We start from the raw sequence: 11,607 nt of genomic DNA on the forward strand, positions 1-11,607 counted from the left end.
TTACAGTAGATAAGGCGCGAAAAAATGCATTTAAAAATTCATTAAATAGTCATACAGTGAACAAATCATATTATGATAGACATCATAATCCATTTGAATTCAATGTAGGAGACCTAGTATTAGTCGACTATAAAAATAAAATATCGCGTAAAAAGTTAGATCCATTAATGTGTGGCCCATATAAAATTGTAAAAAAATTATCTAACATATCATATGTACTAAATTGTGATAAGAAGGGCAAAAGTACCGACACATACCATATATCCAAACTCAGACCATACATACCTGAAGGGATGTCATAAAACCCAGGGATGTAAATATAGAAAAGTTATTTTAATGGGAAAAACTAATAAAAGTAAATATAACTAAATTTCAATCAATGTTCCCATACTTTTGACTATCTATTCCTAGAAACCTATTGTCGGTATCTCTCGAACAACCCTTTGAACCCAACCCTATGTACCACTTTTATCACAGTTTATACCTTAAAATATCAATTAAAACTATTGTCACACACATACACAAACACACATACATTCATTTCAATTATATCTTATACACAGATATCATACATATTTCTAAAAATAAGACCACACTTTGAAATGTGGGTCAAACTGACCTTCCAGTGGCCAACCATTCAATACATTTTATTATATGTTAAAACCCTATATAAATGTATGTCAAACAATAGATACGTATGCGTTGTATACCATAGTCTATGCTTATAGACATCATATCATATATGAAATACAAATATTTCATATCAAATGTATTTTCAATAATAAAGTTTTAAATAAAGTTTTTTCATTTTCACTCAACACATCGACTGCAATTCATTTCAATTGTTTTTTATAATTCATACCATATTTTTACGCCACGACATATATATTACTTAACATTAATTTCAGCTTATCTTAAATATACAATTATTTTTCTATTTTATTATATACTACACACACACACACTGTGTACAGTACTTTAAAATCAATTTTAGATAATAATAAATATAAAAATAAGATAATTAAATTGTATGAATTGAGGGGACGCACAAAAATTGCACTCAATTTAATGATAATTTTAACTAAAAATTACAATTAAATAATAATTGTTATAAATTAGTAAACAATAAGATAAAAATATTTATAATATATAATCTTTTAATAAATTGAACTAAATTACTGTAAATTAATAGAGTATTTTCACACATAAAAAAACAACAACAAAATGATTACTATTTTAACTATAATTTTTGTAACACTGCTGTCCAGTAGTCATGTATTGGCCAAAACAGATGACGGGACAGCCCGTACACCGCCAATGGGTTTCCTATCGTATACGGCCTTCGATACGGACACCGACTGTGACCGATACCCTAACTCGTGTATCAACGAACAACTGTACAAAGAGATGGCCGATCGGCTGGTGGCCGACGGGTTTGCCGATCTTGGCTACCGATATGTCAATGTCGATGACCGCTGGATGGAAAAGGACAGGGATGCCAATCGGCGTCTGGTTGCCGACAGAAAACGTTTTCCCAGTGGTATCAAAGGGTTGGCCGACTATATGCACTCCAAAGGACTGTTGTTAGGCATATATGGAGACATTGGAAATCTTACTTGTAGTGGGTGAGTGAGTGAGTGAGTGTGTGTGTGAATGAGTGAAATATTTTACCTAACTATTTATCAATCAGTACACTACCTGGCCAAAATAATCATAATACAGGGGAACGGGATTTTTTCGATATAGACGCCCAAACATTTGCCGAATGGGGAGTCGACTCGTTCAAACAGGACGGCTGCTATGAGGACGTCAAAAAATATGATCAACTATATCCACGTATGGGCGATGAACTCAATAAGACAGGTTAGGAGAGAGAGAGAAAAATAGCTCATATATGATAAACATGTTTAGCAATTGTATCTCAATTAGTTTATACAATATATTATATTTCTCGATAAACAAATAGGCAGACATATATTATTCACGTGCGAATGGCCTTTCTTTCAGTACGTGTTAGGTGGCATACATCCCGATTATGCGGCCATATCGCGCACGTGTCACACCTACCGTAACTATAAGGATGTATTGGACTCGTGGGCCAGTATTGATGAAATTATCAAATACTATGGCGATTATAATGACGAGTTCATCAAATATAGCGGTATATTATAGACAGTATATTATAATAATTTTTAATTAATTATTAATAATTAAATTAATAATTTTTTTTGTTAATTATAGGACCTGGTCATTTTGCCGACCCAGGTATATTTGCAATGTTTCTATAACACTATACAGTATATATATTTTCAAACTATTTATATAATAAACTATAACAAATGAATTAACTATTTTACATAATATATAAATAAATAAAAATATATCTTATTTTAGGAAGAAATCTTTAGTAGTAATAATACATACATTTAATTAATATATTTATTAAAAATCTAACAAAAAAAAAATTATTTATTTTTCTAATTTATAGATGAACTAACAATAGGCAACTCTGGACTATCATACGACCAGAGCCGTACACAAATGGCAATGTGGTCCGTATGGTCGTCACCGTTGCTTATATCTACCGATTTGCGCAAATTGAGACCCGAATACAAAGCCATTCTGCAAAATCGGGAACTGATTGCCGTCAATCAGGACCGACACGGAATTATGGCTAAAATGGTCTACCGAGACAATGACCATCAGATTTGGGTCAAACCTATGGAACCAGTAATCGGTGGCCAATGGTCCTATGCTGTAGTTTATCTACATAAGCGTCCAATGGGTCATCCGATTTATGTAATCTAATTTATAGTTTAAAAAAAAAAATATCTAATATGTAATTATTTAATTATTTTTTTGTGTGCCTATTATTGATAATATAATGGTAATCCATATAGATGTCCAAAACTGTATCGGAGCTCATACCTGATGTCAAAGATAATACCAAATATGAAGTACACGACCTGTTTCTAGACGATGGCAAAGAGATATTGGGAACAGTTGGCAAAAATGATAGACTAGAACTGTTGGTCAGGCCATCCGGTTCGGTACGTATGGTTAAATTAGTTGTCAAATAAATTAAATTTATTAAACTGGGAATTTATTGAAAAAATTAATTAATAAACTAATAATATAAATTTATTTTTTTTGAAAAAAATATATTACATAATATATTCAATTAATATTTTTTATATTGCATAATATTTATATTATTATTATATAGTTTAATATAAAATGGTAGTACACCTATTATCTATATGTTATTTATGACATTAAAATCTACAAATTTATTGTTCATTTAAATAATTACAGTTTGATAATAATAAAAAATTAAGTTTTAATATTTAAATTATTGTAAGTTTATTGTAATATTTTATTTAATATTGTAAATTAATATAATGTGTGACATCAACTTTAAAAATCTTAATAAATTAAGTTTTAATAATTTTTTTTTTAAATACTATAATTGATTATAATTTTAAAGTATGTAATATCCTAAAGAATAAAAAAAATCAATATTATTTTATTTAAAAAAATAGATTATAAAAAACATATTAACAATAAGAAAATAATTTTTTAAAAATAAGTACTAATAAAACTAATTATTTAACTTTTATTTTGTTAAAAATATAATTTATTAATTACTGTATATTTATTTAAATTATACAGTATTAGTTAAAAATATATAAAACCACAATTTGATAACTATTATTTATCATAATTATTTTTAAAAAAAATTAAGTATAGCATCCACTTGGTTTTGGACCCTATGAAATAAATAAAATTTAATTTATAATTTATAGCTGGAAACTTAATTTTTAAAATTAATTTAAGCTAACTTTTTTTTTAAAAAAATACATATACTATGTTAGTAATACTAACCGTATAAATATCGCACAAATATTTGAGTAGATTATTGCTGGCCTTTTTTTCCATATCATCCGTATGCCTACCATTGATGACCAACCATTCAACAAATTTGGGCATAGGTTTCAAACTTTTGAATCTATTTCCCGATACCAGTGTCAGTCCTCTGCCCAACGGTCCCGTCGAACAGTCATTAATAACTGTCCAATTGATGCCTAAATGTTGTGAACACTAGAAGATAATTAATTATTAATAAAAAACAATATAAAATTATTTTTAAAATGTATTATAATGTATATCAATATAGATTATCTATACTAACATAAATAGTTATTAATATCAATATTTAGTATCAAATACTTTCTGTTTTTATATTAAGTTATACTCAGTTAATAACACCTCTTTGCCAGCAATGGCCGGTGTCTTAAAGTAGGTCGAGTTGAACATACAGCCAAACATTTGGATGGCCCGATCTACCGGTTCCCATTTGAGTACACAGTTCTACAATTAATATTAAAGTCATATAAATTAAATAATTTTTTCAAAAAAAAAATATTTGTAAAATACTTTAAATATTTATTTTACTAATAATTACATGAATTTCATTGCCCAGACATTCCTGAACTCCGTGCTGGCACTTGAACTCCACATCATAGCTACCGTCACTTCTATTAATACGAGTCCAGTTAGTCCAACCAAACGTAACCAGATCTACATTAATGATTTGGCCAATACTCTGGTAGGTCGGCACCAATTGTTGGCCAATAAATCGTTGACAATCGGGACACAGCGATTCATAGTAAACGGTTAGATTGATATTGGATGAGCTGTCTATACTGCCGGTGCTATTAGTCGACTGGATAGTAGTGATAGTCAACGACAATAACAACATATGTAATAATATGAGTAAACAATAATTAATTGCAGACATATTTTTATTTTAATTAATTAAAATTTATTATAATTAGTATCTAATTATGTTTATAAACTGCTTGTACCGTAAAAGTACTGTTTATGTAATAGATTGTATTAATTTACAATTTAATTAGTTTTTCATATTTTGATGTTATTTATAAATAGGGAAATATTTAGTACAACATGTTTGTAATCACTATTTATTTTTATGTAAATATTTATTATAAATTGATATTTTTTTTATTTATTTTAATAACCAGACACTGATTGTAAAGTAAAATTGATATATACAAACATTTTATTTATATTTAGTGATATTGATATTGACATATAAAGTATTGATTACATTAAAATGTTTACATTGGTGACATCATTTTAAAAAAAAAATTATAATGTATTTCAATTAAAGTTTTAAAAGTTGATATACTTATAATATAAACTTTATATGAATATGACAAAAAGTATTTTTAAAAATTATTGTACAAAAAAAAAGTTTATAAAGTAAACATAAAATTATTGAAAATTTAAATTACAGTAATTGAATAAATAGTAAAATTAAAAAAACTAAATAAAATAAGTATTATAATTAAAATATCAGTATAAATATATAAAGTAAAAACATATTCAAAAAAACACAAATTAATATATAAATTAGTAAAATATAAACTAAATTGAACTAAATATATAATTGGATACAATAAATAAAATTAGATGCAAATAATTGGATTTTTAATTGTAATATTATAAAACAATTATATATATATATATATTTAAATTATTTAATAATATATTTATAATTATTGCTATTTGAACAACAAATAAAACAAATTAAAAATGAAATCACTTATCTTGATTATTTACAATATTTAAATAATATTAATAAATTTAAAATTAAATAATAATAATAATATCTGAAATTATTTATAATATAACAAACAACTCATGAAATTTTTATATTTAAAACAGAGATATACATTACAGCTGTATATACAATATAAATATATACTATTTATAATACTGTATATAATATTTATTACACTTGAGATACAATAGAGCTTTTTGATTGCATTATTTTATTAATGCTATTATTATTGGTATTATTATTATTATAGCTATGACTATCACTATTGTCATCATCACAATCAACAACTATACCTTTAAAATAGGACACAACATTGTTGTCATCATCATAGGTATCCCAGATTTTAGGGACACTGGCCGACCTAAAATCATCGATCATACGTATAGTATATGATCCCGAATGCCGGTATCGGCGATACTTCCGGTACAGTATGACAACAGTGCCGACAATCAAAAGTACCAATACTATAGACAGTGCAAACTCGCCAATCGATAGTTTTGTATTTTTAGTATATGTCCACAATTGTTGCCATAAGTTTTTATTATCAACTTTAGTTGTGAAAATTTGTTTTTTTTTAAAAAGTTTATTATTTAATAGAAAAAATAGTTAGATTTTTTAATGTTATATATTTAGATATGTCATAAAAAAGTGGATAACACAATACCTGCACACCAGTTACCATTGTACGGGTCGGGTAAGTAACCGTAACGACATTCACAAAATTTCATACCATTTTCCTGGCGGACACACCGTCTATTGGGATCCTTATGATGGGTGCAATTGTAATCGCTTAGACATTGTTGATATATGCAAACATATGGTACTAAATCAGGATGTTGTAGATAATAATGATCGGGTAGACAATGACATTCATTTGATATACATTGGGTATTATAGATTGATGAACAGCCCCAACATTCACCACTAACTAACGGTGCCAATGATAATATAATAAATATACCTAATAATAGTATAATCGATGTTATAAACATATTTGTCATTATTTGCTGATAAAAAGTTTTTTGATAATTTAATAAAAATAATTTTTTGTTAATTAAAAAATAAGTTATTTTAAAAAACAAGTTATACTGTCTATTGACCAAAATTAGTATATTATTTTATAATATATTTATAGATAATTATATATTTTTTCTACTAATGAAATATAACTACTAATGTAATTTTACTCTAAAATAAATATTTATTTTTATATTATATTGTACTAACTAATATTAATTTCTAATAGTTATTATTTGGTTGACTAAACTAATTAGTTTAAAATAATAATTGTTTAAGTATTTATAATATCTAATTTTATAATATAAATATCGTTCCTTTATTATTTTACAGGATATTACAAACCTAAAAATTATTTTTTAAAATATTAAATAATAATGCAAAAATACAAATAAGTTATATTGAATTAGCTAAAAATTAATTAATAGCTTTATTTAACTTATATTTTTATTGAAAATAAAATTAATAGACATTAGAAGACAATAGAAGTTTTATTGTAAAAAATATCAATTTTCTAAATTATAACTACTATTAATAGTAATGCTAAAAAAAGTTATTAATACAGTTACTATTAATTAATAATGTTAATATTAAACTTTTATAAATTTTAAAAAATTATTTATAAATTTATTTTTTCAACTATTTTAAGACTAAATAAATAATTTTAATATATAATAAAAAACTTATTTATTAGTGTACAACTATGCTATTTTTAAATAATAAATTTTATTAACTAATTAAATATTAATTAAATTATTTATTAAAGAATACTAATAATAAAAGTAACAATAATTTATGTTTAATTTATTTATTTTACAATTTTTTAAAAAACATTTATAGTTTAATATCAGTTGCATTCAGTTGGTTTTGTGCCCTAATATAACAGAAATAATTATTTTAATCAGTATATTATTTAAACAGATTTAAATAAAACTATTAATACAGTAATTATATACAATTACTGTATTATTATATACCTTATATGTATCGCAAACAAGTTTATGTAAATCACTGTCCGATTGTTTCTGTATGTCTTCCGTGTGCTGACCGTTCAAAACAATCCAATGAACAAACCATGGTTTAGGTTTGAGGGCCAAAAATCGTTGACCCACTTTCATGGACAACCCGCGGCCCAGTGGACTGGCAGCACAGTCCTTAACGGCCGGCCACTCAAAGTGGTGTGTTTTGGCGCACTAGACATTTAGATGTGATAATGAAATTATATACAGAAATATTTTTTTAAAAATGTTATTTTTTGTAATTATTTTAGATTAAAATTGTTTTTTTTAATGATTACCTCCTCAGCAGCGGCAGCGGGATTAGCACTTAATTTTGAAGCACTCATACAACCAATTATTTCAATTGACTTATTTATTGGCTGACTGTCCAATACACAGCTCTATATATATAAATAATATTTAAAAATAGTTGTTATGTAAGAGAAACCAATAATAATAATAATAATAATTACATGAATCCAATTGCCGATACACTCTCTCAAACCGTGCTGACAGTCAAACTCCAGATCATAGGTACCGTCGCTATGGTTAACCCGTTTGGTTTCTGTAAAACCATAGGGAAACAACTGGACATTCATAATGTTGCTCAGCTTGGGATAGGTAGGTACCAATTGTTTGTTGATAAAACCGATACAATCGGGACACAGACTTTCGTAGTAGACATCGATATTGACTTTTTGGTTGTCATCGTAGTTATCGGCGCCCATAACTGTCTGACATAAACAACATACAATGGCCAGTAATGTCGTACTAATAGAAATTAATGGATTCATAGTTATTATATATATTTTATAAACAAAAAATATATTGTTATTTAAATAGTAATTTAGTTAAATTAAATATTAAGTTAAATTAGATATACTTTTTTAATTATTTATATAGAAAAATGATATTGTTGATTTTTTTTAAATATTTAATTTATCTTACATTTTTGTTATCATTTTTTAATGAACTTAAGTGAATCATACCATAAAATTATCTTTAAAAAATGATTAATTAGACTAAATTGTTTTCATGTGAATTAGATCAAGTATTAATTTAATATAAAATTTTTTAAAAACATTTTTTTATTTATTATTGATAGAAAATAATTGTGTCATTAACAGTAAACAAATGATAATTTATTATTAAATATTATAATCAATATTGTTATACATTTTACTAATAATAGTATTGAAGTATTAACTTGTAAAATATCACTGATTAATAAAATAAAATTATAAATCTAAATTTTACCCAGATGCTAAATTTCAATGTTATTTTGTAATATTATGATACTCTAATTATTTTTTGATTAAATACAAAATAATAAAATCATAATAAATCTCATATTAGATAAATTATGAAGCAACAACAAAAAATTATATATACTGTATATAAATATAAAACAAATTTTATTTATTTATTAAAAAACTAAATAAATAAATAAATTTTTAATTAATTATCATATAAATAATAATAATAATAAATATGAAACCAGTAATTGCTATAATTATTGTATTAATATACTTAATGCATACCTGGGCATTTGAGTTGCTGGCACCTGGAGCTAAACAAAATAATAAAATTCCCGAACCGGGTCCTGAGGCCAAACAATGTATGTTCAGGACAGTAGCCGAAAACAAAAACTGTACCGATCAGTCAGTCGATGACTGGCATCTGGATCCAGAAAAAATTGATCCCCGTGCTCGTCAAACATGTTGTGCCATTTGGGACTACATCAGGTGCTACGTTGACAAAGTTGGCAAATCGGTTAGACAAAATGTTTTTGTTTGTTTTTTGTTTGTTTATTGCTTGATCATTTTATTATTTTTTATGTATAATTTTAGTATTATTATTATATAATATTAAATATATTATATTTTTTTACTAAAATTAAATATTTAGGGCAAATGTAACCGAACCGAGTTTGTTGATGTGGCCCAATATATGAAAGCAATTATCGACTATGAAATTGGTACCTGGGAACAGGGATATTGTACGCCCTATCCCATGGGAACACCAGAGTGTGTCGTAAAACATAATGTCTATAATTTATTTATATAAAATTATATTAACTTTCAAAAAATAAATAAATAAAATTAGCTTCTATAGCATTTTAGTACTATAAAATTTATATTATTATTATTATTTAGATTTTAAAAAATATATATATATATATATTAATACTTATGTTCACTTTACTCTTTAAAAAATATATATTTGTATTTAATATTTTAAGTCTAAAATGTTTAGTAATTTAAATATAAACTATGTTGTTATTTGTTTCTTAAATTAATAAATAATTGTATAATTATATCATATTTATTAATTAAAAATTATATTGTACTATACAGTATATATTGTGATGACTAGATTTAGTCTATCTGTTATTATATTATTAAAAGACAGCAGAGAGAATCTATGACTACAATTGCTCACTTTGATCCGGTTCTCTATTTAGAGACCGATTATAACTGTTTTCTTATTCTAATCTAATTTGATTACCTATATTTCCCGATTTTATTCTCAATAATAATTACCGTCAATCCAAACCAGTAGTACCGGTTCAGCTTAACTGCCTTAATTAATTAATACTTAAAATAATACCATCTGTGAGCAATGGCCGCTCATATATTCTCTGAGTTTTGCCTGTCTTGGGGATTGTAGCTTCCACCACCTGATTTCACGGTTCAGGAACCGGTTTGTGGTAATCGACCACTTATATCTTCGGCCGTTGGCTAGGCGGCCGGAACTCTATTTGTTATTATTTCAACTAAATTCAATTTGCTTACAGATATAAAATGAGGTCTAATATAAAGTTATAATATTGGCAATAATTATGACAATAATTTAATAAAGTACTACTGATGAATTGTTAGGTCTAAGGGTTGATTTCATGGTAGGTTATCTCATTATCAGGATCTTAATACGACAATACTCAATCTTAATTATCTTAACCTTAAAGCACACAAAGTACTTCAAATAAGTATATTCTATCTCAATTTCAGTTTCAATCCGACACTAAACTCTTATACAAACAGTATATGTCAATAACTAATCTCAATAATCAATATAATTCACAAAGAAATTCACTCATATTCTTTAGATACTCACAAAGCCTTTCTATATTCAACTAATCATTAGAATCTATAACAGAACCAATTAATATTAATAAGACGTAAATCAAAGAAGTCATCTCAGAGCGCTAAAATAATACTAATCTAAATACAATTGATAATAACACCAATCTAAATACTATGGTTAGCCACGGCTGCCGGCCATTTCCTTTAGACCAGCCTGGCTACCTACAAAAGACCACACCTATCGGGTCTATACTCTCAATACTTTATATAAATATCTCATATACTCTGTCCATAACTAACTTGACAAACATTTAATCTATACTAACTTAACTGCTGTTTGTTATATACCATCATTACGACTCAATTCTCTACTGGATAAGCCGCCAATATTGGTCCAGTGCCTACCCTAGTAACCGTCAAGTATATATCTATTAACTCTAAATACAGTACAATATCGAGAGAATCCCCACACCAATATAAATGCGATGCAATGCCTACCTGTCCCTATCTAATTCACTATACATTACAATGACAGACTGACCCCCTCACCTATAAACATTTGATGCAATATTGAATCAATCTCTGTATCTAATCAATCATCTATTTCCATACGTACAACCGCGTCCGCCATACCCTCATATATATATATATATATATATGATACAATGAATCGCTGTTATCCTTGTCTTCGCTGGCCGCCTAATGTTTGAGTCCAAATGTTGTCCATAGGTATTGACCACCAATTGAAATGATGGTCTTGATTTCATTTTATTATAATATAGTATTGTAGCAATATAATAAAGGTTCAGACGACGTCAAGTCAAAAAAAAACCTAAAATCTCTTGATTTTGTGTTGAAA

The 11,607-nt window shown here is 26.3% G+C and overlaps 3 protein-coding genes across 3 annotated transcripts; 1 reads left to right on the top strand and 2 right to left on the bottom strand.

Annotated features, from left to right (window-relative positions):
* The first annotated feature begins 1,189 nt into the window (after positions 1-1,189).
* Positions 1,190-3,096, top strand: LOC128959477 (alpha-N-acetylgalactosaminidase-like). The gene is made up of 6 exons (XM_054305435.1): positions 1,190-1,625; positions 1,691-1,863; positions 1,967-2,161; positions 2,242-2,265; positions 2,489-2,799; positions 2,901-3,096. The coding sequence occupies exons 1-6, from the start codon at positions 1,225-1,227 to the stop codon at positions 3,078-3,080; spliced, it is 1,284 nt and encodes a 427-aa protein (XP_054161410.1). The 5' UTR covers positions 1,190-1,224; the 3' UTR covers positions 3,081-3,096.
* A 627-nt stretch (positions 3,097-3,723) lies between these two features.
* On the bottom strand, positions 3,724-4,805 carry LOC128959479 (gamma-interferon-inducible lysosomal thiol reductase-like). Its single transcript, XM_054305437.1, has 4 exons — positions 4,466-4,805; positions 4,270-4,371; positions 3,886-4,101; positions 3,724-3,770 (listed from the first exon to the last, which is right to left on the bottom strand). The coding sequence occupies exons 1-4, from the start codon at positions 4,799-4,801 to the stop codon at positions 3,741-3,743; spliced, it is 684 nt and encodes a 227-aa protein (XP_054161412.1). The 5' UTR covers positions 4,802-4,805; the 3' UTR covers positions 3,724-3,740.
* Positions 4,806-7,511: 2,706 nt separating this feature from the next.
* LOC128959831 (gamma-interferon-inducible lysosomal thiol reductase-like) lies at positions 7,512-8,456 on the bottom strand. Its single transcript, XM_054305848.1, has 4 exons — positions 8,136-8,456; positions 7,962-8,063; positions 7,642-7,857; positions 7,512-7,538 (listed from the first exon to the last, which is right to left on the bottom strand). The coding sequence occupies exons 1-4, from the start codon at positions 8,454-8,456 to the stop codon at positions 7,512-7,514; spliced, it is 666 nt and encodes a 221-aa protein (XP_054161823.1).
* Between the last annotated feature and the right edge of the window lie 3,151 nt (positions 8,457-11,607).

Source organism: Oppia nitens, unplaced genomic scaffold (genome assembly GCF_028296485.1).
Source record: "Oppia nitens isolate AA-2021 unplaced genomic scaffold, nextdenovo-longstitch-racon4-pilon3 scaffold4_pilon_pilon_pilon, whole genome shotgun sequence".
NCBI lineage: Eukaryota > Metazoa > Arthropoda > Arachnida > Sarcoptiformes > Oppiidae > Oppia > Oppia nitens.